Source organism: Apostichopus japonicus, chromosome 6 (assembly GCF_037975245.1).
Source record: "Apostichopus japonicus isolate 1M-3 chromosome 6, ASM3797524v1, whole genome shotgun sequence".
Classification (NCBI taxonomy): domain Eukaryota; kingdom Metazoa; phylum Echinodermata; class Holothuroidea; order Aspidochirotida; family Stichopodidae; genus Apostichopus; species Apostichopus japonicus.
The window spans coordinates 595785-622630 of NC_092566.1; the positions used below are offsets into that span (position 1 = coordinate 595785).

At 36.5% G+C, this 26846-nt stretch overlaps 1 protein-coding gene across 2 annotated transcripts in view; it reads left to right on the top strand.

The window, feature by feature from the left end:
- The first annotated feature begins 1060 nt into the window (after positions 1-1060).
- LOC139968565 (2-oxoglutarate dehydrogenase complex component E1-like) overlaps positions 1061-26846 on the top strand; it is a 48471-nt gene continuing 22685 nt past the window's right edge. The window contains exons 1-4 of one of the 2 annotated variants that reach the window (XM_071972654.1): positions 1061-1944; positions 7887-8102; positions 9974-10073; positions 26637-26737. In XM_071972654.1, the coding sequence (XP_071828755.1) occupies positions 1699-1944; positions 7887-8102; positions 9974-10073; positions 26637-26737 (663 nt within the window). In that variant the 5' untranslated portion in view covers positions 1061-1698. Of the gene's footprint in view, positions 1945-7886; positions 8103-9973; positions 10074-18735; positions 18839-26636; positions 26738-26846 lie in introns of both variants that reach the window. The other variant, XM_071972652.1, reaches the window with a different exon arrangement.

Sequence of the window (26846 nt, forward strand, 5' to 3'; positions counted from 1 at the left end):
AAACAATATTAATGATCAGATAAACACTAAAATTAAGTTAAGATAACTATCCAAAATATGAATTACATGTAAGAAGCAGTTTTAATGAGACCGTTTGAGACGTCCATAATTTGGTCATTATTACCGTTAGAGTTTGAATGAGTGGAGCTATTATTTATTTAATATTGTACTTAATTAATCTGTCGTTAATAAGAACAGGCTGTTCTTGCGTTGCAAAGCTAAATTAAAATATCAGCGCACAGTATTGGTTTGAGTAAACTTGTGTTTGCTGCATTGAAGACGGATTTGATCCAACCGGAACGACCGAGCGGCACCTTTCTGCTACAACTATGGATTTAAAGCAGCAACTGTTATATCTGCAAACGACAAAGGGTTCACAGCCACTTGTTTCCGGTCTGGGTACTAGCCTGTGCATCTAGCTGTTTGCCATGTTTGTATATGAACATGGTGAGTAAGCAGATTTTAAAGTTTTTTAAGTTTGGAAAGTGAACTTCTAATAGGTTACAGTGTGGACTGTGGTGGTACATAATTATAAGCGATTCGACCATAATCTAAGGTAGAGCAGCATTAGAAATATCCCCAAGACTGACAATTTGTGACACTATTGTAAAGAATGTTCACCGCGAGAGAAACGAAGAATTGAACCACTCTGATCTGGCCCATCTGGGTCCACAGTTACATTACGATTGTGATCATGTAATCAGTCTAGGGTTAGGTCTAGACTAATGAAGTATCACGGGACCCTTTGAAAGAATAGAATTGCTATACATGATCTTAGGTTTCCTTAGCGAAGTAATGAGTTTACTTAAACGTATACATTTCTTTCAGGCTGTGCATCATGCTGTTGTATTTCGGGTTTACTGGCCTTACAATTACAATCTGAAATCCTTAGAAAAGTGAGGCATCAACCCGGAATAATATTTTTCTGGATTGAACCGTGATCTTTGCCCCACCAATCAGTGTCAAGAAAGGATGTTCCATTGTTACAAGTTATGACGTCATCTTGATCGAATGTAGCCAGCTTTTCATATGAGCACATTCCGCGCGGCGTACGCTCACATCGACTGTATTACGCACTTGCCATGCAACACAAACGTATGTACACAACTGCCAATAGCATACGTTATAACAGTTACAGACCGTTCAAGCAGCCGGTGATTTCTGAAGTAGGTGCTCGTCAAGTATTAAAAGCTGACCACATTCAGTATTTAGCTTCAGAGACACAGCAGACAAAAAGTAAACGCAGTTGAGTGACGAATTCGTTCCTGTTTTGTTCATCGAGCAAGATCGTTCTTGTGATTCTCACAGCTTGGGTTAGAACTGAGTGCAGGCTTATTTAAAGGAACGTATAGGCCTATGGTTGAATACCGTGTAGGTTCAAGGTTAGCTTAGGCTTCGTCTTCAGTTAGCCTAACGAGCAAAGCTAAGTCGTCAAAGCAAGCAGTCAGTGTCACTATTCACAGCATCTCTCTCTCTCTCTGTATCGTTGGAGAGGGTCTGGTCTTAAGCCACCAGTCCGGCAAGATACCAACAAGATAGCTGTGTATTTCATATTCTTTTTCAAGCGAGATTCTTACATCTCGCAGCAAAGCTGGCTCCAAACCAGAGTTGTCATCATCAGACGTTTAACAGGAATATATGCCGAAGCTCTCGGCTGATTTTAAATCAGAGAGGATTCAAACCCAGTAGAACATCAAGATGTATAGCATGCACAAGTTACTCAAACATGGACTCCATTTTCACAAATCAACGTCCATGGCCATCAGGACTTCATGGTCATTAGGTCAATCTACTGGCAATGAAAAACAGACAGCTAAGACCAAAGCTGGAGTAAGAAGATATATTGCTCCTGTAGCAGCAGAACCTTTCTTGAGTGGCAACAGCTCAATTTATGTAGAGGGAATGTATGAATCATGGTTGCAGGATCCCAATAGTGTACATAAGGTGAGTTACTCAATGGTAAGAATTGTCTAGTTGTGCCTGTATTATTAATATTGTATTATACATTAAAGGCTAGGCTACATCAGTACTGTAGAGCCGAGATGAAGTAGGACTCAACACTTTGGATATCTATGTTATTCTGATATATATGATGAACCAACCAGAATAATAAGCAAGCATCAATATTCCAGATCGCTATACGCGCTAGTTACATTCAAACTTATGCCTTGGCCTACCTGCCGTTGTGATGACATAATACTAGTTACTACAACAACCCCCCTTTGAAATTTGAACAGATGACCAAGTGATGAAGTGAACAAACAAACTTACAAAATCATCCACAAATTCTAACTTAAAAATATTTAACATTTAAACATCAATCTTCAACTGCTCGACATGGGCAACTCTCTTATCATCCTCAAATTCAATATATATAGAAATTAACTGGTGACAACTGCTGTTTTACCTTGTATGGTCCTCTTCATTTTCGGGCCAATTTAGCTGAAAAACTCCTTTTCAGATTTGATATAGGGTGACATTTCAAAAGTACATTATCCCCAACTTTAACCATAACCATGGACCTCCCTACAATTTTATGCTACCTTATTCCTACTGTTATGTCTTGTCAGGTTTACACATGCTTTTTCTAACATTACCCTCCCCCACATCAAATGGGTTTCCTCCACCCACTCCCCCAATCCATGAATTCTTCATTGAAGGAAAAGCTCTGATGGAATAAAACCTGTTGATTCATGCTGAAAAGAATTTAGTGCAAACATGAACTATATAATGTAGGTATCCCAACGGGTATGATTATCCCCCACAAATAATATAACATGAAAACTAGATTCCTGTTTACTCTCTCAACCCAGTTACTGTGGGTGATATGGTGCATTGCATACACTCCTCACTCCCCAGAAGACACACAGTTCAGCCACATGTCTTCCAACCATTTACGGGTCCATTAACAGATACTAAGGTTTAACAAGCCCCCCCCCCACCCCCAGTACAGAACACTTGATTCAAAATTACAGCTAACACTTTCTTGTCGCTCGCTTCAGTGTAAACAAAATACTAAACTTTGAAAAATGGTTAGTCAGGACCAAAATATACACGTTGCCCTCCGAACTTGTAGGAAAGGGACCAGTCAAAGCCATGGCAACCACCTCCCATGGGTATGTGCTTGTTGTTGACTCCATAAACCCCTGTGGTTTCTTATACACTGGTTTGACAAGTGGGCAGGTCCTGCAATGCTTCATGAAGTCCTCTACATCTTTTCTGATATCCTTCGACCAATATTTGCCTCTAATTTTTGTCAGTGTCTTCTTTACACCTTTGTGTGGACAAGTTGGAATGCAAAGAAAATGAGTGATAACATCTTGAACCAACTGTTTGGGCACAACAACCATCCTATCTCCTGTGGGCACATCCACATTACCCCATGCTGTACACAACACTGCTAACAAATCCCCTTGATCACTGAATCACTACTTTCCAACTTGTCAAGAATTATTGATAAATTAGGACCCTATTAAAAGTTATGACTCTACTTCCTCCATTTACATATGTCTGCATGAGGGCAGCCCCCAAACCACTCCCACTTGCATCTGCATGAATTTCTAAGGGCAACCAAAAATTTGGGACGGTCGAAGATCCTGTCACCGAAATTTCCCGTTTTAATCTTACAAAAGCTTCTTCACAATGCTCAGTTCAACTCCATGATACATCCTTTCGCTGAGTCATTCAAGGGTTTCACAATTTGCGCATAACCGTTGACAAATTTAGCACACCAGCCACACAGTCCCAAAATCTCTCAAGTGACTTCTTATCTACAGGCCTAGGAAAGTTATGAACAGCTTCACACCATGATTACTTACAATATACCCAAGAAACGTAACTGTGTCACACAGAAAGTGGCACTTTCATGGATTCACAGTAAGACCAGCTCTCTGAAGGCACTCTAATACATTCTTAAGGTCCTGGATATCTGTAGAGTGGACAACAATATCATCAGTATATTGGATAGATCCCATCCTCTTTCGGAGGTTTTAGAACCACATCCACCAAATTATGGAAGCTTTGGCTAGCATTCTTAAGACCAAATGGAAGTGTCTTAAATTCAAAGACTCCTTCTTTACAGACAAAGGCAGTCTTACATTGATCTTTAGGACGAAGGACAGCTTGCCAAAACCCTGATTTTAGATCAAGAGTAACAAAACTGCCATGCTACTTTCAGTGGTTCACGAAAAACTGTAAAAGCTGCTGTTCAACATGAATTACATAGTTTTGCACAAACTGTGAACATTGAATAATTTAGTGGTACTGATATAAATTGTACATTGGGAAATTGTAGCCAGTTACAGTATTTCAGATGAAGTTAAAATGTTCACACCCTAACCCCAATCTGCAATAAATACAGAATCACAAACAAAACAGATATTGGAAATTTTGAAATTTCTAGAAAATAAACATCAAGTTTACAATTTGGTTTGCATGCAAGAAGTTTGACTTTCTGTGATATAGATGAAACTCAATGTTGTTGAATTACTCTACTATTTTGCTAAATATTTCCTGCCCAGCTGCATTCTTATTGTGTAAATCACTATGATTTGAAAAATTATTTTGACACACTATGTACAGTATAAATCCTAAAATCACAGTTAGGCCCAACTTTTACAAGGGTTCATTTTTATTAAAATCGCACTTTTGGGAACTCACAAATGACTAAATTTGTAGCTTGGTTGACTTTATCAATCTTTTTTGGGTGCATGATGCAATGTTGTTTTTCTTTTTAACTCCAGGCATGAACATAGGGTATTTTTTAGCAGAGGGGAACTTGGTAGGGAAAGAAAGCACACAGTTAGCATTGTTTTGTACTGACAAAGGTTTCCAGACAACTTACAAAGGTTCTTAAATAGTCAACCATGCATGTATTTGTTGACTATCATTTTACAGATATCAGGATTTTTCATTTTCCATAGCTGTGATGTTTATAAGCAGTTATTTGAATTGATGAGTAGGTTCATCATGCAGTCTTTACGATGTATAAGGCAAAGTGATGGCAAACATATATACAAAAGTTTGGTGTGATCCTGTTTGATTAAAAAGTCTTTATGTTGAAATTTGTCCATATTGGCTAACAAAAGACTTGTACAGTAGGGTTGTCCTTTGACCCTGTAGAGCAGGGTTGTACTTTGTCCCTCTATGCAATATTATTTCTTACAAACGATGATGGCTAAGAGGTGGCAAATGCTGCACATGATTCAGCCAGCTAGCACTGGTTATGTTGTGATTCTTTTAACTAGAAAAGGACCTGCAGATTTCATAAATGCTTAAAACAATAACTTTCTCCTTGAAACATTAATATGCTAACATAGATTGCTATATCTTTATCAACCCAAAAAATATGCAAATATTTGATAGGTGGTGGATAGCCAGGTTACGACAAAGTTCCATTAAGGTTTTCACTCATTCCAAAAAAGTCCCATCCCTACTCTTCCCTGCCCTTGGGTACATCAAGCAATGTATGCATTGAAGTAATTAGTTGATGTTGTCCTTGAGTCCAATTTAATACATCTGGACAAATTTAACACATAAATCTCTTTCTGCATTTCCTTTGATTGTAAAATGTAATCCTTGCCTATGTAAAATTTTACAAATACTACGCATAGTATTCTATTTCTGAAATGTGATGAAAACAAAATGTTAGACGCCTACTATGGTAGTGCTAACAGAGCCTCCATTTCTGTATACATAGTCTGTTTACTACTGCCTCCCACACAGTACATATGTGTGTGTGTAGACTATAGTGACTGGTGCCCTTCAGTTATCATTGACCAATAACACACACTACTTGGCACACACAATAGGCTCGATTTCATCACTCTTTTCATTAGCCAATCAGGAGCTAGTATTTGTGGGTGTGTTGGAGGTGTGTTATACCAATTTACTTCCTTTACAGAATTTGCCCTTGATAGTATTCTGTGTTGTTGTCATGGGTGGATACAGTAGGACAGTTGTTAAGTGTTGTTAAAGGGTTGGGTAGTTTGGCAAACATCAACAGTTCTATTTGCCAAAGTTCATTGGATTTCAAATAAGATGATGAACAGTTTTTCCATTGCCAGGATTTTGTTATGGCATAAATCTTTGGATAGAGTTTTTTGTTATTCAAGACACTTCCAAAGCTTACCAAAATGATAAACACAATTCACATGAATATTAATTTAAAGAAAGAAGAAAAAACTGCAATATGAACTAGAAAATGCTTACCATAGTGATAACTGCTGAAAAGGTTTTAGATAACAAAGTAAAACAATGAAGAATGATGGTGATGATCACAACACATTGAAGTTCATAACAATCAGCTTATTCTTGGTTCCGGGTAATTCATAAGCAGCTTTTTTGATAATTTTGTCAAGTGTTTGATACTGGAATCCCAGACATTAAAATTAAATTAACATACATTGTTTTCATTTCAAATACTGAAGAAAAACACAATTACGATCTGATATATAGAGTCAGAATGACAAAATGTTTACAATCAAATCTAATCATTATAACTCCCTAATTAACTTCCTAACTAACTCCCTAATTAACTTCTATTTGGTGCAGAAATCAACTGACATTACTTTAGCTAGTATGTTTGCACAATTTCGTCAGTAAGTTAAGTATGTGAGGTTCATAACATGTTGATTTAACGCCCAACCTGCTTAACCCATCCAGTTTCTAGCTAATCTTCTGGCCAAGTATTAGCCAGTATCTACTGGCCAGAGATGATGAGTATCAGTGCTAAAGATGACGAAGCAGCAGAATTATCTCAAAGTTCAATAACTAGTTATTTCTGTTAAAGTGCAACAACATCAATTTTATTCTCTGTCCCTGTATTATCATGCTTTGTTTGAAATAACCAAAACAAAATTCTTTGTCTGGAATCAATATGTATTGTTACTTTTAAACATGGTGTTTCCCTTTTTTTTTTCAAAGGCAAATTTCACATTTAGTGGCCATGTATGGCATTATTATGGTGGCTGGTTCCAACAATAGGGTCTCGATACACAATTACACAATCATCCAGTATCTTTGAACAGTGATTGCTATATTTGGGTATATTGTACTGCTTTGTGATTGTAACCTACGTCAGTCTCAGTGCTGTCTACGTCACAGCTCTTGCCTTGTCATCACACAGCTAGTTTACTATCTATTAACCTAACAAAGAGAATCAGGTGTTCCAGGTCTAACATCACAATCTTTAATCCACACTGTGGCTAGTTACCATGAAAGCCATTCAAACCACAACTGTTGTTGTCATGCTAAATTGGCATGTTTTGGCTTTTGGGTTAGTATTGCGTCAGCTGAGGTTTGCTGTGATTCTGAAATCCCCAAAATAGTTTTGACTTTGTTGCTTATATTTCAAGAACACAGGTTTTCCTTTGTCATTATATCGTAGAAAACATTTGAGTTTACTAGAGTACTATGCAGATCAAATTTTGAAATGTAAGCTATAGTATTAGTCATTGTTGGACCATTGCATTGTAAATACAAACCTTGTACCAATGGTGATCTAAATTTCCCTGAGGGATGTTCTCTATTTGTTTTTAGTGATCTAATTTGAAGTTCAGTGCAACAAAATATATCAAAAAATGTGAGAGAAAATCACCCATGTCCAACTGGTGTAGAACCGATGGAAATAAGCAAACTATTGAAACTGGTTAGCATTAGTTAGAGGCTTGAGAACCCTGTTAATAAATGCAAGGCTGAGAAGGCAAACAAACCAAGAGTGTTAGTTAACTAGATTAAGAACAAGCATGATGGTGGGAGGGGGGTGATAATCTTGCATATAATGTGTTCTTTTTGTAAACAATTTTAAATTTCCAAATTCAAAGCAAAATTTTGTTATCAATTTTACCAAAACTCTGACTTTTATTGTGCTTTTCCTTTTTCAACAGTCATGGGACATATTCTTCAAAAATGCTGAAAACGGTGCTGCTCCAGGTACTGCTTACTCCCCCCCTCCCCCCGTGGAGGCTGGTTATCCATCCCCTGCCGCATCTAGTGCTGCCATACCAGCCTCACAGGTCATACAGGATGTCAGTGCTAAGACCCTGGACAGGAAGGTTATTGAGGACCACCTCTCAGTGCAAGCCATTATAAGGTCCTATCAGGTGAGTTGGTTCCGCATTGGACCGCACCTCGGCTGACAGACAAAGAGAACTTTGGTTTTAACTTCATTCATTAACATAGTCTCACATCTCAACTACTTACTCTTGGAACACTAAATACTGGTCATTCATAGTACAGGTAAGGTTGAACTTGCAAACAATCCAGCTCCATTTACTTTTAGAAGCTACTTAGCTCTCCTTCACTGACTGGGAATCCTGGAACATGGAGACCAAATCTCTTCAGCAGAACTAAATGGTTTGTCTTAAATTACCTCTGTCATAAGGTACTGGAAGCATCAGAGTGTTAGCCATCTGCATATTATTCCATGCAGTTTGCATTACTGTCAGACAGTATGCAATTAACCTGCAATGGGTACAGTAGGTTTTAAATATGATTAATAGAGACCCAAAAGGATGCTCCTGCTGGTTGTGCATTTAATAATCTGTGTCTGAGTAATAAATTAGTTCAAGGTTGGAATGATTTCTTATAACCCTGATGTTTTAGGGTGGCTTAAGATGGAGGAGGTGGGGAGGGGGGTGGCTTGGTGATTCCAGTGAGGTGAAGTGTGTGGGTATCAGATCTGTGTAGAACTATTCGGTTGTCTTAGGATTCAGAATATCTTGAAGCAATAGTATGGCAGGGACCTTCTTGGACATTGATAGTAATACAACTGCTGTTACTACTAGTACTGTATGTGAGCCACTCAGTAATGAGGAACACACTTCACTATGTTGTTATAAGGTTTTCTCAGTAGGTAAGTTTTAAGCTTATTTTTATATCCGTCTATGAGCACAACAAGATCCAGGGTTATTAGTCCCATTGTTTTGGAGTAGGTTTTTGATAATGCTATGTCTAATTTCTGATCGCTATCAGTTGCTGGTACTGCATCCATCAATTTACTGATACTGCTGATTTGCCATTCACAATAATGCATGCTGCAATTTTGAGGGTTTTATATTGTGGTTAATTGAACAAAAATGGATAATGGATGGTATCAAAATACATAGGTGACTTTATTGCCACATTCATAGTTTTCTATGAGAGAATACTGTAGTAGGTCCTGACTATAATAATACACTTAAGTTGTGATTCAAGTTGCAAGTACAATTAGCAGAGAAGTAAGGCCTGGGTGTAAGAGTGGGCGGGGGTGGGGGGGTGGGATATCGTGGGAATGTATTTAGGACTGGTCCTAGTCCAACATCTTCAACCTAATCTATTCATGCATCTCTCTGGTTTCCTGCCATGCTACCACACACTCTTTCGGTGTAGCATCTGAAAGATCTTAAAATATAGTAGTTCTCTTGGTGGTGGTGGTAGGGAGGAAGGTACTTGGTATGATAAGAGGTACCATGTATTGTTTTGGAACTTTTGGTTGGATAGAGTGCATGACAGTAAGTGAAGACAGGTAAGTTCTTCTGTCCAAAATTATCTTGCGATTCATTTATAGGGATAATCATATTATGATCAAAGGTTGGTGCAAGATATTGTTTTGTTGGTTGGTTAACAAATTCAGTTTATATTCCTTGTTAAGCTGTACCTTGGTGAGAGCCTAAAGGATGGTATCCCCTGAACTCTGATGCTACTATCTTATCACACAGCAAACATGTATGCACTAGCTCTTGTTATGACTCAGATTCACCAGACATTTGAAGGGAAGAGAGGCTCTTTTCTGGGTTTATTCATTACAAAGTGAAAGTGTTTAGCCTGTTCATGTGCTCAGTTTTCAGTGATATCTTAATTTATGAGTTTTACTGCCAGCACGGAGGACATTTCCTCACAGAGACTTATCCTTTCGGAGGCTTGGTCTAGTCTACTTGCTAAGTTTGTAGACGGTATTCATTGATGGCATTCTAAATTATTATTTTTTTCTTAGCTCCGAGGACATTTTCTTGCCAAGACTGATCCTCTTGGTATGGATTCATCTGCTGAACCGACTCATCGATTTGTACGGCAGTTAGAAAGTTATCATTTGGGTAAAAGCCTCAAAGTTATTCATTTACTCTTTTGCTGAGAGGAAATGAGGAGGCATGGTCAGCTCTGTAGGCAAGGAAATGAGAAACGAAGAATTAATTTAGTATTTATTAGTGTCCTAAAGGAACTTGTTTCCTTCTTATATGGCTTTCATATAAAAATTATGAACAGCACTAAATGATCCATGATGATATTATCATAAATCTGTTGTATGTGTACATTGTTATCGGACTCAATGGTAAGGGCTGAAGATTAAGCAGGACTATTTATAACATGTATTCAGTTTGTTCATTCTATTGTTTTGTTTTTGTAAGGGGTGGGGGCGGGTGAGGGGGATAGAAGGGAGATTTGATATACTATAGTTACTTACAACAAGGAGTAAGTTTTCATCTGAGTTCTGTGACATAAGAGTAATGGTTTGGTTGGATCTTAAGTTATTGTGACAATCATAGATAAATCAGGGGTTTATGATAAGTAGATGCTCTGTACACAAAGTATTGTGTACAAATACGTGATTACACTGTAATGTACATAATATGCATCCACCTGTGGCCCCACTTAGATGCATAAATGGGTAGATGAACAACAGATTGATTGCATTTCTTGAGAGTTTTATTTAATTTGCTAGCATAAATAACCAGCAGACAGTAGCTGTGGTAAATATAGCAGCAGAATGACACAACAATATCAAATGGAGAAAAACTAGGCAAATGTATCACTAGTATAAACATTTAACAATACTGTTGGTATCTATGTATGTACATGATAGGAATATATACAGTTAACAGTATGCATGTATGTACATTATAGGAAGATATACAGTTAACAGTACTGTATATGTGTACATTATAGGAAGATATACAGTTAACAGTATGCATGTATGTACATTATAGGAAGATATACAGTTAACAGTACTGTATATGTACATTATAGGAAGATATACAGTTAACAGTATGCATGTATGTACATTATAGGAAGATATACAGTTAACAGTACTGTATATGTACATTATAGGAAGATATACAGTTAACAGTATGCATGTATGTACATTATAGGAAGATATACAGTTAACAGTACTGTATATGTGTACATTATAGGAATATATACAGTTAACAGTACTGTATATATGTACATTATATGAATATATATTGTTTACAGTATTGTAAGTACATTATTGGAATATGTTTACAGTATTGTAAGTACATTATAGGAATATAGCTAACAGAACTTACTGTGTATCAAATCTTTAAACTTGCTTGCTCTGCAAAATAAAAGTGACTTGCATATATGAGCATTGTTAGTACTAGTGTTTCCTACTTGGTTATTTTCATTTTTTTGGGTAAAAAAAAAGCTTAACAATAAGGATGGGCTTAACAGTGGAAAGAGGGATAAATCTAACCAAAGTGAATACATGAGGTGTCATTATTTCTTGGTACTGTGTACAACTACTATATCTGGAATCACCTCCGTACCATGTACAGGTACAGCTACAATATGTGATGGACAACTTGACCTTGGTACTGGAATATGTACAGCTACTTAGTGTAGCTTCACCCTGGTACCGTGTATAGCTACTGCTTTAGCATCACATCTGTACCAGTACAGCTATAATATGTGATGGACAGCATCACCTTGGTACTGCAGTATGTACAGCTACCTAGTGTAGCTTCACCCTGGTACTGTGTATAACTACTGCTTTAGCATCACCTTCCTGCTTGCAGGAGGATCTAATATACATACATACATGTACAGCTACAATATGTGATGTACAGCATCACCTTGGTACTGCAGTATGTACAGCTACTTACTCTAGGTGCACCTTTGTAGTATACATGTACAACAGCAGCATTTCATTAACATGTACAACTGTATGCTGTAGCATTGCCTACATACAGCTACTTAATGTGGGCTATCAGTATTAGAATTTAAAACTGAAAGAGACCTACAACTATAAATAACACAGTTCTACTTAAGAATATGGACTTTATCAGATCTTATCAGTGTTTGTATGCAAATTAAAGGCAAAGTTTTTCGACCTGTCAATGATTGAGGTCTAGATTTGCTTATAAATGTGTCAGAGTTTGTATTGTTGTTGAATGATTGTACACAAGAGAGTAGGGCAGAATTGTAGCAACTTTATAATGTTATTTACGAACAAAACACACAATAACTACAGGATCAAGGCCATTGACTGGTGGAATCTCATTAGAGTTGATAAGAGTCATCTATCTTTCATGATAATTGTATCATACAAAGTTTACTCAGTATAAGACAATAGAGCTATGTTTAGCATTAACTCACACAGTCTAAATTTGTATACATTAAATCTGTGTTAAGTTCTTGAGTACTGTATTTATAATTAAGAAATGTGGCTACGTATTTGATTTAATGATTACTAAATATATCTTGTAGGAGAACCTTTGTGACTAAACCTTTGTGACTAAACAAGTAGACCATCTTGTCTGTAAAGATCAAATTAGGATTGACTTCTGACTATTTGATATAAGTACTGATCCCTATAGCAGTATGTGTGTTCACCATTGAAGTCCAAGGTAATACCAAAGTTCAGATCATTAAGGATTAAAAATATCTGCTCTCGTTATGATCTGCTAGGAAGCTGATTCCTTGCCTAATATGACTAGTGGGAAAGGAAGGAGAAAGGGAGGGAGTGAGTCTTGGAATGCTCACTTTATTATATACACCTTACCAAGTAGGGGATTATATTCCTTGTCTACTTTAGACTACCATCACAGTGAAATTGTACAAATGAGAGAGGGCTGTGTATTGAACATGATAGACAATAGCAGTTACTATCAGGATAATACAGGAAAGAATATCACAATTTGTTCCAGAGATAAGTCCTGTGTTGTTGATTCAATTGATCTCATAGCAAAGGCAGAACTGAGAGAATTAATATATTTCACTTAAGGGATTGTCAGTGCTGGTTTCAGTTATGCACAGCAAGACCTCAGTCAGGTTCCAGGTCCACATAGCAACATTGAATTACAAGTAGTAGTAAACTTCCTGTCAACTAGTGTTAAATGTCTGTATGTAGATCTCAATAACATGTAGACATTATCATGTACATGTTTGTATGTTTGCTGTGTGAGCTCTATTCACGTTTTCTTTCACTGTAATAACTACATATTGTGAAAGGCATTAATGTACACCCGCATATCCAGGGTTACGGACATGTATCCTACAAGGTGACATTGACATCCTTCTCTAGATACTCTTTATAATAAACTTGTGTAGAAAAGTCAACTGAGTGGGAAACTTGTATTTATAAATAATCTTCTTAGGCAGTCATGCACTCTGCGTTCATTTTATAGTGTGTGTGTGTGTGTGTGTGTCAGTTAGTGCTGATGTGTTGTACACTATTTGTACCAAATCTTAACAACGTACTATAAGCTCATTAAGGATGTGAGTTGGTACTGTTACATAAGAAGTCCTATATCTGATTAGTTGAATGAGATTAACTGCAGCTAGTTAGAGATCCCCCTGATAAAATGTTAATCTGTAAGTGTATTAAGTGTGAGGTATGTTTACACAGCATTCCCATTCTGTGGCTCATTTATTTGAATACTTTTTCATATCAATGCTTGGAAAGTGAGGAGAATAATAAAGAATGAGTAGTAATTAGTGAATCTGTAATGAGATATGACGTCAGTCAAGGTAGAAAATGAGCTGCTGTTCAAATCTTATTACTCACAGTCAAGACACAAAATTGGTATCACATCTCATATTCTGTTTCATGGACAAACCTTTACTCAAGCAAAATAAATGTCTTTCATTGCCCAAATAGCCCTGCCGGCTGTTGTACACCACCAGAGCCTGTTGTAAGTCTGTTTTCCATTCCTCCATGGTTTCAAATATGATAAAAATCGAAATTGATCATCCATAAGACCTACGGTACGTCCTGCCACCTGTATTTATGTACACAATTAACTTGCTCTCTAATTACGGAGATATTAATTTTGCATTGACCAATTTATTGGTGTATGCAAATGATCTTTCATACATCTTTATGGTAAATTTACAATTAGCTGGTATGTAGCATGGACAGTAATAGTGACAAAACTGATATTTATCATAAAGTCCATTGCATATATGGGAGATGTTTTTGAGTTGATCTAACTATGGTAGGTCTGTATAGTAATTAGGATATCTGGTTGTGTTGATATTAGTATCCATGGTACAGTAGGGCTGTAATAGAAAACTGACAGTTGATATGAAGGTATAATATACCTGCAGTAAAAGTATAACTTGGATAAACCAATAATCCACAGAGAAGAAGAAAAATCAGTCATTGCTTGAAACTACCATAAGTATTTAATTTGTTTATATTAGGTGTGGCCATTCAATTTCTCAACCAGCGAGGGTAAGACAAGGTTTACCTTAAAACATAACATGGTACTTGAGTCCACCAATATCCATCCCTCCCCACCCCCCACACTGATGAATCTTGAAAAGTAAGCAGTCTAATATTAAATTTATGGTACACAAAACAGTTTGGTTGGAATCATTAATTACTTTAAGTTGAAAATAACGACATGCATCTACACTGTTTAAAATAGATTTAGCTAACATTGGTACCATGTTTGAATCAGATTAAACATTTATTACATGTATGTCTTGGTCAGAATGACACTACTGGAACCCAATCCAAGATACAGCTCTTTAACCACACCTACACTGTGAATGGGGTGTCAAAACTGTATATGATTTAAGGAAAAGAGTCCTAATGGCAAAATGTTGTCAACATATTTCACAATGAACTAACAGTAAAATCAGTTTATTTGTTACAATTGTTAAAAAAAGGGGTTGGTGGCAGCAAGATTGATTTGCTAGATTAATTACATCATTTAAAGGAAGTTCATGGCTTCATTGTATATGTGACTGCAGTCCAGACAAGAATACGTTGCATAGTAAATGACATGATTGGGAAACTTTAAAGTCACATACATATAAACTTGAAATCCTTCTCAGCTAGTAATTGGTAGTTGGTTGGTGTTCACAAGTTAATTCATCTTCAAATACCTCTGTAAAGGTCCAGGAACCTGAACACTTTTTGGTTCCTTGCTGAAAGCAAAGGAACCTATGTATTCAGGTTGGCGTGTGTGTGTATGTATGTGTGTGTGTGTGTGTGTGTGTGTGACGCTTAAGCTTGTATGCACGATAACTCAACAAGGGATTGACTGATCATGATCAAACTTGGTGGGTGGGTGGCCCATTGTGAGTAGATGAACCCTATTGTTTTTGGTGCCCACAGAGGTCACCAAAGGTCAGTTATGGTCCAAAAACCCAAAATACTAAAACTGCAATAACTCCCAGTGCCAATGTGCAACAAGGTTGATATTGTGGGACAAGTTGTGAACTGGTTAGGGCAATATTTTGAAACTTAACGGTCATGTGATCTGAGGTCACCAAAGGTCAATTAATGTTAAAAAACTAGTATTTTTGCGATAACTTGAGAACGAATTGTCCGTTAGGGTTGGGAGTTGCTTCAGTGTAATCCAATTGTCGACCCACATCTGGGTGACCCTTGACCTCAATTTGACCTCTGGTGACCTTTTCATGTTTTGGGGATTTTTACAGTTTCGATGCTATTTTCAGATGTCAAAGGTACCTTCCGATCATAAATATCGATAGGTTGACCCCCGTGTGACCTTTGTGTGCGAACTTATATGGGGTCAAAGTTTTCGGTCAGAGTTAGGATGGCTGTACAGACTTATCGTGTTGATTTTTGGAATCAGCAGATCAAACTACATTTGAAACCAAGGTCAAAAGGTCAAAGGTCACATTAGAAAAAATGTGCTTAGTTTAGGAGAAAACGGGCGAAAAAGAAAATGTTTGGTTTTGATGCTAGATTTGGATATCAAAGGTACCTTCCGATCAAAAATGTCAATGGGTTGACACCCGGGTGACCTTTGTGTGTAAAGTTATACAAGGTCAAAGTTAATTTTCAGACATTTAATGAAATAACTCCCAGGGCCAAGGTGTAACAAGGTTGATATTTTGGGACAAGTTGCAAATGGTATAGAGGAATATATTCAAACTTAACGGTCATGTAATCCGAGGTCATCAAAGGTCAATTAATGTTAAAAAACTAGTATTTTCGGTGAGAAAATGGGCAAAGAAAAAAATGTTTGAATTCTTACAGTTTTGATGCTATATTCACGTCTCAACAATCAAAAATGTTAATAGGTTTACCCCAGGTGACCTTTGTGTGTGAAGTTTTGAGGTCGAAGTAAATTTTCAGACATTTAGTGCAATAATTCCCAGTTCCAAGGTGTGACACGGTTGATATTTTGGGACAAGTTGCAAATGGTATAGGGGAATATTTTCAAACTTAACGGTCATGTGATCCGAGGTCACCAAAGGTCAATTAATGATAAAAAACTAGTATTTTTGCGATAACTTGAGAACGAATTGTCTGTTAGGGTTGGGAGTTGCTTCAATTTAATCCAATTGTCGACCCACATCTGGGTGACCATTGACCTCAATTTGACCTCTGGTGACCTTTTCATGTTTTGGGGATTTTTACAGTTTCGATGCTATTTTCAGATGTCAAAGGTACCTTCTGATCATAAATGTCAATGGGTTGACCCCCGTGTGACCTTCGTGTGCGGAGTTATACGAGGTCAAAGTTAATTTTCAGACATTTAATGCAATAACTCTCATTTCCAAGGTGTGACATAGTTGATATTTTGGGACAAGTTGCTAATGGTATAGGGGAATATTTTCAAACTTAACGGTCATGTGATCCGAGGTCACCAAAGGTCAATTAATGATAAAAAACTAGTATTTTTGTGATAACTTGAGAATGAACTGTCCGTTAAGGTTGGGAGTTGCTTCAATTTAATCCAATTGTCGACCCACATCTGGGTGACCCTTGACCTCAATTTGACCTCTGGTGACCTTTTCATGTTTTGGGGATTTTTACAGTTTCGATGCTATTTTCAGATGTCAAAGGTACCTTCTGATCATAAATGTCAATGGGTTGACCCCCGTGTGACCTTCGTGTGCGGAGTTATACGAGGTCAAAGTTAATTTTCAGACATTTAATGCAATAACTCTCAGTTCCAAGGTGTGACATGGTTGATATTTTGGGACAAGTTGCAAATGGTATAGGGGAATATTTTCAAACTTAACGGTCATGTGATCCGAGGTCACCAAAGGTCAATTAATGATAAAAAACTAGTATTTTTGTGATAACTTGAGAATGAACTGTCCGTTAAGGTTGGGAGTTGCTTCAATGTAATCCATTTGTCAACCCGCATCTGGGTGACCCTTGACCTCAATTTGACCTCTGGTGACCTTTTCATGTTTTGGGGATTTTTACAGTTTCGATGCTATTTTCAGATGTCAAAGGTGCCTTCTGATCATAAATGTCAATAGGTTGACCCCAATGTGACCTTCGTGTGCGAAGTTATACGAGTTCAAAGTTAAATAATATTAATGAGGTCACAGGTCAAATGTGAAAAACTCCCAAGTTGCAATAACTTAGCTACTATTTATTGGAATTTCGTCAAACTTGGTATGATGATATTGGTAGATAGTCTCCACACACTGATGTGTGTTGCAATTGATATCATGCATGTTTATAAGGGGGGGGGGGGCTAGCATTATTTCGTTATGAAAAGTTTGTATGCACAATAACTCAACAAGGGAATGACCAATCATTACCATACTTGGTGAGTGGGTGGCCCATAGTAAGTAGATTATCCCTGTTGATGTTGGTGCTCATTTCATGAATATTAATGAGGTCATGGGGTCAAACGTGAAATACTCCAAATTGCAATTACTTGGCTACTATTACTAGTCGGAATTTCGTCAAACTTGGTATGATGATAATGGTAGATAGTCTTCACACACTGATGTGTGTTGCAATTGATATCAGGGCTTAGCATTACTTTGGCAACAAAAGTTTGTGAGCATAAATTACTGTTGTTGTATTAGAGCTTTGTTAGAAATTTCCCTATGAATGGAACTAATGAACAGCAGCAAGGAACCATGAAATGTTTTCATTCTGGTTAAGTTTCTTGGTTCTGATGTATTAATTTAACTCAGTTGTTCTACCAGGTGTAATTGAGTGTAATTTTGATACAGCAAGGAATTCATTAATTCTCTGAGTTGTGCTACTGTTTTATATTTTGTTTCCATGGTAGGTATAAAAAATCCACACAGCCCATGAAATTTGCAGAGCTTTGGGAATAAACAAGAAACACATTGTAAGGTCCTTTGTTTTAGTGTGTGGATTAAATATCTGGTCAGGATATATGTATTCAGATATCTGGTCTAGTATATCATGAGTGTTGTGCTGCAAACCAGAAGTTTGTCTAGCTAGAAGTGAAATTTGCTTGTGTACATGTCACTGCTATCATGTTTTGTAGACTGTAGTGTCTTTTCCAGGAATGCAGAAAACTTCAGAACATTTGAATTGCAAGAGGAATGAATTTTCTTTCCACACATGTATCACTTGAAGTGTATCATGTCTTTTGTCCTTGTAGTCTGCCAGTTGCCTGCAGCACCTTCGGGACATCCATGTTGTTATTGTTTTTGTTGTTGTTGTGTCATAACTTTGTGTTTTCAAGAGTAATTCAACACTTTTTGTGTATTTGCTTTTTCTTATCCTCTTCATGCTTACATCATCATCATCAGATCAGGGGCCATGAGCTCTCTAAGCTTGATCCTTTGGGTATAAACGATGCAGATTTGTCCAGTGCTATACCATGGGAGCTTACTTTAAGCAATTATCACATCGGTAAGGAAAAGAAAGTCACTATAGACTGTTTTGTTTGTAGTCTAGTGTTATTATGTTTACAGGTGTTTTGAGTGTAGCTTGCTTTGTACCTTTCATGGTTATGTTTCTGTTTTAAGATTACTAACTGCTTAAAATGGATCAATATTGCTCGACTAACCCACTGATCATACACAGGGACATTCTCATTCAAGCTTCTAGTTTAGTTGGATGCCCTCTTTTACGTTATTTCAGTTAGAGCATTAATGCTAGTTTATTTTTAGTCGTCTGTTTGGTACAACTTATCAACTTGTGATGTATCATAGAGGTCCTAACTGCCACATGTTTGGAATAAAAAAATTGGAATCCTATTATATTTTCTGATTCTCTCCCGTTGGGAACTGAAAATGCCAGAGAATTAGTTTTTTGGATTGCTGCCCCTCCTGTGCCTAATTCATGATCTCATATACAATAGACAGGAAGTGTTGTGAGTGTATATGTCAATTATGTCAATCATGTTTCCTAGGTGACCAAACTTGACATTACCAAAGCTGTTCATGTTACTCAAGTAATTGTTGTCAATTTGTCTGCATCCCTCATGTGCATGTCAACATATCAAGTCCGAAATATCTATGGGCCAGGCCCTCCTGTAGAACTTGTCACGCTTGCAAACACCTCCATTCCGGATATTCCCTACGTGAATTCTTTGTCTTTTACATGGCAAGTTTAGAGTTAGAATGTTAATTTCCATTAACATGAATGTTTTATGTAATGTGTCATGCATATCCCTACATGTATTATATCATTCTGCATCATCTATGTACTGTAATTGTAGGACTCTCTGGTGTTATACATTAAGCACATTTGTTAGTTACTGGTATCCCCTTAAGTTTAATGACTATGTCCCCAATAATACTAAGTTTTTATTGGTTTATGTAGAAGCATGTCAACATCAAAAAGTGATAAAATCTGACATTCAAATTTCAAGGCCATTGACACATCAGACGTTATGCATGTTGTTGTTCATTTGGGTATTTTTATTTGTACTTTGGCGGCGTAGGAGGCGGGGGACTGGGGGGGCTGCAGCTCCCCAACCAAATTTTTTTGTGAAAATTCGGGCAATATGCCGAGAATTTTTCGGGCACCTACTGACAGAAGAATAATTTGCAATGTGTTTTTCAATGGTTAAACTTATATTATAACTATCATTATTGTTGTAAGCACTTCCCCAATAATTCTAACCAATATGGAAGGGTAATAACACGGATGTTATTGACATGCGATGTAATAACCGACGAATGCCTAATATGATATGCACATTGACATGTTGAATGCGCGCGTAGCGCACAAAAAATTTGGTTATATTTTTCGGGCAAGTGGTTACAGCCCCCCCAAATCAAATTAGGCTCCTACGCCTATGTGTTTGCTTCACAAGCAATGAAAAACGTGTTATCATCAAGGCTGGGAAAGTTATGATTTGAATTTACATTGTATGTTGAGGAAATGAAACTGCTAGTAAAGCATTGCTCTGAAGAGATTTGCAAAATTATTACACCAAGAGATTGAGAAAACCCAAATGGAGGAAGGGTATACTAACCTATATTCAAAGTTAGAACATGTATTGAGTTCTATGTCAAATTCTTGATATTTAGGGAACGGAGGGATGGGCGGGGAAGGTCGGTGATGCAGCTGGTCGATTCAACTATGTTAAAGAACCAGGAAAGTTTGAGGGAAATGTACTCTGATCTTCCAGTGTTATTGACAGTATTAACTACCTTAGGATTTGTTAAAAATTCCTTAGAGGGAGTAATTCAGCAGCTACTTCAGAGTTAGACTATAACCGACACCTGTGTAGCATGATTCTGTGTGGTAACCCTGAGTAAGGATTCCACTAATGGTAGCATTATGATATGGTCTTTAGTGTTTGCACCTTCTCTCTGGGTGATGCTTTAACTATGGGCAGCATGTTTATGTAGGTTTGCTAAGATTCTGCCAAAATGGGATCAAGTTTTAGGCCAGCTCTGTAATAACTTTCATAATCTGATGCATATTTCAAGCGTATATTTCCCTAGTCTTATGCTGTACATGTGTTGAAATTTATTATGAAAGTTTAAACAATTCATTAAAATGTCTACATAGAACATAGTACTATGGAATTAATGTGTCCTTGTTGTGTTGATTGCAGCTATTTTGGTTATGGCTATAGAGGTATCATAATTACACTGTGTCATCATGGGAACTATATTGATTGACTTGAACACATCCATGAAGCGTAGTATGTGATGCTTGGTAAAAACAGCATCATTAATAGATGATCAATCCTGGTCAATATTTGATATTGCCATTGATCATAAACTGTATTGTCCAAGTGGCATAATTGATTTGATTTGGATCATTGGTTGTGATAGATGTGGTACTGTAAATTTTTGTTTTGTTATAGTTTGATGCATTACTGAAAGTAACAAATGTTTTATCTGTAAATCAAGTCCAGCTTGGCCTTGTGTATCAAGTTTGGGGTTGAAAGGAAACCTGTTGCGTTATAGATGGTTTATCAAACTTGCCCTATGTTACAGTGAAGGGAAACACAACTTTCATTATCTGTAAAGTGTTTTTACTTTTTCTTGTGTGTGTGTGTTTAAACCTTTTTCACTTTTCACTTCACATTGGTGCTTAGTAGGATCCTATATGTTGTAGCATTGGTAACCAAAGGATGAACAGAGTTAGTATTTGATGTAAAAGATTTCATTGATAGTCTTTCTCTGAAATAATCCACTAAAAAAACTGTCCTGTAAACTTCTTTAGTTCATGGTACACTACATTTGGGCAAAATTAAACTGTCAAATTGAGTTAATTTTGTTGATATCAACAGATAGACACAAGAGCCTCAGTAGAAATGACCAAGGCTATAACCTGCTTTGGCCTCTGTATCTTTCCTGCCATTGCAGAGGCACAGAGAAATGGAAACACCTAACACCTAAGAAATAGAGTAGTTTCAGTGTATATTTGTTTCTATTGGGGTTGGAGTTGTCACACAGCAATACAGTACAGCATATCATCACCTGTAAAATCCTGTCAGAAGTTTGTTAATTTTCATTTGTTGATATGATCATTAAGGTTGCTGATATCATCTTGGTAAAAGTATTCATAAGCACAGGGAGAAACAAAATTCATCAAGAACTTGGTTTCAGTTCATTTATTACTTTTTTGGTTCATTCAGTTACTTTGGTGTGATTTCTATGGTGATTTGATAACATTTGCAAGTCAGTGTTGTTCCTGTCTTGTCAATATTTAATTTGTAATTCCAGTGCTCAATGTTCTTTGTATATGTTGTGGACCTTTGTCACAGTTGGGTTCTGTTGCACTGTTCCTTACCCAGGATATACACTGTATAGATATGTAGGCCTATACATCCCTTAAGATGATGACTGGTAAGTTCACACTAGCATATATATATAAATATAAATAAATATACATACAAAAACAACATGTAATGCCTTTAAATCCAACATAGTATTTAGAATAGATATTACTACATGCTACACAAATTTTCGGACGCCCTGGTCCTTCTTCAGGTGTAAAAATTGGGATCGAAATCATGTTAGTCTACCGTAAGCCCACAGACTGCTCAAAGTGCTTGAACCCGGAAAGAAAAGCCATTTCCTTATTGAGACCATGACAGTGTGAATGTACTTTAAGGATCAATTCGACTTCCTTCAAGTTTCTTTTATTATGGTCAGAGAGGTTACCCAGGATTATGGCAAACTTAAGACACTCGATATTGTGTTGTGGAATATTAAAATGTTCAGCCACTGGAAAACTGGTTTTGTTGAGTCTGATTGTGCTTATTGTGATTATATACTATAGTATATGAAAAGGAGTGGAGGGTTGGCCAATATACTGTATGTCAGGACAGAGAACACAAGTGATAAGATATATCACAAAGGGAGTGTCACAGTTGTATGGGCCTGGATGTAAACATATATATAATATATATATATATATATATATATATATGTATATAAATATATATCTATGTATTTATATATATATATATATATATATTTATAATTATATATTTATATAAACATAGATATATATATGTATGTGTGTGTAGTTGTAGACACTGCTATATATGTATCTATATATTTATATTTATATATATATATATATTTATATGTATATATATATATATATATATGTATATGTGTGTGTGTAGTTGTAGACACTGCTAGTCATAGGGTTCTCCATTTTCTACCGAGATGTTGGTTTGGGCAAATAGCCAGACATAGTGTTGCTGTACCTACGTAGATTGATCAATGTGCAGTGTTGGCTAGTGGAATGTGCAAACCTAAGGTCTAAGTTAAAGGGTCAATATGTAGGGTGCCTATTGAGAACCCCTGGTTTAAGGTAGCTAGTGGTGTATTGCCAATAATATTGAGTTTTTAATGAATGATTTATTGATATACCTTTGGATGAAGCACTGGAAGTTGTATGCCTCAACTTCAAGGATCTAGTTTCCATTCTTAGACTTTGTATTGGTTCCAACTTCCTACTGTACCATGGCTTGGTCCTAGCTTGTTTGAGCTAGCCTGCTTCTAGTATGGAAGTATTACTCCAACACCTTGAATGGTACAGCCTAGGCTGCCAGACTTTCTACTGACTGAAAGTGATTCCTCCCCTCTAAATTCAAGACAGTTCCTGTGGAGTAACCATAAGATTCAGTCTCCCTGTAAGTCACATGGAAGCAGATGGAGCAAGCCAGGTGATTGTATGCAGGATATCTGCAAATTAACAGCTCAAATAAGGTCACAAAAATAGGAAACCACAACTCTACTACTTCTCCAATGGCGACGGGTTTCAGGTTGATTTGAAGGGAGTGGAAGAATTGCTCAGGTTCCTAATCCTTGCTTATATCCACAGCAACAATGTAACAGCTGAATCATAGGCAATGCTGCTGTTTTCCCTCTCAATTGAATGCATAGTGATCTTACTACACTGTAGAGAACAGAATGCTTCCACCTTTACAGTGCCGTTATATCATCTCTATAGCTATGTCACTGCATTGGTTACAGTACTGTCTATGACTGGTTGGGAAGGATGTAGAATTCATTAAACCTTAAAACTCTTAGATTGCTTACCAAATATTCAGTTTCTAATAGTTATAACTTAAGTTCATGTACCATTACTCCAAGAATTACATATTAGAAGGCTTAAGTCAGCTAACATCTATAAAGTCGGGGGAGGGGGGGGGGGGGGCTTTCTTAATACCAAACAGCCAATGAACAAACACAAGTCAATTTGCACTTGTCACAATTACATGTAACGTATGTATTAGTTATTACTATTCATTTGCATTCATAGTCTTGGTTTAACTTTGGTTATTATTACTAACCATTATAGTTAGTAGTTCTACAAATAATAAATTTCCTATGCCTTTGGTGTTTGTTTATTTATAATACAAACTAATCATACTAATCTCCACCTTAAGCTGTCCCTAAATATTATTTTGGAATATCAATTTACTGGAATAGGTGACACCGAATCCTTGAAAACAATTTTGTTAAGTGAACATCTTATTGTAAGTAACTTTATTCTCCTCAAGCGAACACTACAGGGGATTTGTTATGAACAGAATAAAATCAATTGTAACATCCATCTTTAAGAGCATATTAAAAGCATATTAATTAACATAGAGATACATGCATACTCTACGTTAATTACATATTAATTCCCATGCTGGCAAGAAGTAGCTGAGCTTAGGAAATATTGTACTTAACTACATCAGTGACTTTGAGAAAGACACACAACTGGATGATCACAGTAACTATGACTTGTGATTTTCTGTTTACTTATTACCAAAGGGAATTGAACATCTGTTACTACAGATCTGGTATATCTTATTGTGTGTATACAGGTATATCTATATTTGTGATAGGATGGAAGCCTAGGCCTAACTGTAATTCATTAATATGTCCATCCAACCTTTGACGCACAGACCTGTGTTGTGCAATACAACTAAATATGTGCAGTATTTCTATCATGGTATCAGGCTTTCAGTTCTTTGGCAGACATGCTTGATATCACATCCTACGTACCTCTCTTTAGTCTTGGTTGGTTTCAGTTCATCACACCTCCCTCTCCCATCAATTCCTTCTACACATCTTCAAAAAGTTCAAAAATACATTTACAGCTCTTAAATCTCTTATTTGGTTAGAAATAAATTTGTTTTCAGACTGAAATCTGGAAATTTTGATTGGTTATCTGTTTGCATTGAAATTGGGAGTGCCTTTATACTTGGTCACACATTACATAATTATTGTCGGTCAAAACTGTATAGTATGTTGGTTATATACGTAGGTTTTAATGGAATAATTTTGAACTAATAATTTGAAACCCCCCTCAAGAGATGGAACTTGTTGAGAATGCAATAAGTTATTAGTAAGCCTACCATGGTCAGTAGCTGTTTATGGTGATATATTAGTTATTAGTAAGCCTACCATGGTCAGTAGCTGTTTATGGTGATGTATTAGTTATTAGTAAGCCTACCATGGTCAGTAGCTGTTTATGGTGATAGATTAGTTATTAGTAAGCCTACCATGGTCATCAGTAGCTGTTTATGGTGATATATAAGTTATTAGTAAGCCTACCATGGTCAGTAGCTGTTTATGTTGATATATTAGTTATTAGTAAGCCTACCATGGTCAGTAGCTGTTTATGTTGATGTATAAGATTTCTTCACAGTGTTGTTTATAACGTCATGTTCCTGATTGCTGCCTTGCCTCATCATTTCCTCTCAGCACCTAATATCCTTCCTCTCTTTTCTGTTAACAAAGGTAACCTTGGTTGAAACATTCTGTAAGCGTTAAGAATGTGAAATCATTTTTTTTTTTTTTTTTAATTGGTTACAAATGGATTTCTCACTGCTGATGTTGTGTTAACTATTAACTGCATTACTTAAGTAATTAATAAATGCCATTTTCACCCAGTACTTTTTGTAGTTATTGTTGATTTACGGGTGTGATTGAGTTATACAGTATTCATAACTATGGTTGAATGGCTCCATACACTTTGGTGATAAGGGTACTTTTCAGCAGCTATCACATATGAAGAAATTGTAAGCTCATTATATAATATATAGATAATAAAATAACTTGGTAAATGAAAAAGTAACAGTTCCAGACCCCAGATCCCACTCTTCCTAACAAACATCAATTCCTCCAACTGATAGTCAATCCACTATCTCGTTATCACAATCAGCTGTTTCGTGTCACATACTCAACTTCTGTCTGAAATAAAGAGGTCCTCTATGTTTAATCAATAGTTGAAAGATTTCACCTGCCAATGTTGGATATTTTGGTGAATTAATCCTTGTTTTGAACATTGTATTTATTAAATTTAACAGGTTTCATGCATATAACAGATTACAGTAATTCTCTTTGTGGGTTTGCTCCTGTAAATATGAATGCATTCAGTGTGTGTGCATGTATTATGTAAATTTTCTAAATTAATTAAAAAGCTGATTTTAATCTACTTGTCGTTATGGAATTAAACTGATGCAGGTATTCTTGACTGTAGGCTATATATGATATCACACTACATACACACTCCCTTGCTCCCTACCATCTTATTTGACAAAGCAAACAGATGAAATTTCTGATAGGGTGGTTAAAATATTAAAGCCTTTTTTTTTTGTTTATTTAAACCTAGATTACATTAGAAGACTGTCTTGGAAATGTTTTACATTTGAAGGTTTTATTAAATTTATCATCCTGTATTTATACCCAGATGCTACCAACAAAGTGAAATTGTTTTTAACCTACAGATGCATCTGACATGGAGAGGATATTCACGCTACCCCAGACAACCTTCATAGGGGGGCAAGAGACGGCCCTACCTTTAAGAGAAATCATCAGAAGGCTAGAGGTAAAGCTTGAGCAGGATTACACTTGTTTGCTCATTAAAAACCTTCATTAAGTTAGTGGTATCAATTAAAGGTTTGTATTCTCATGTCTTCTCAACTACTACATATGTT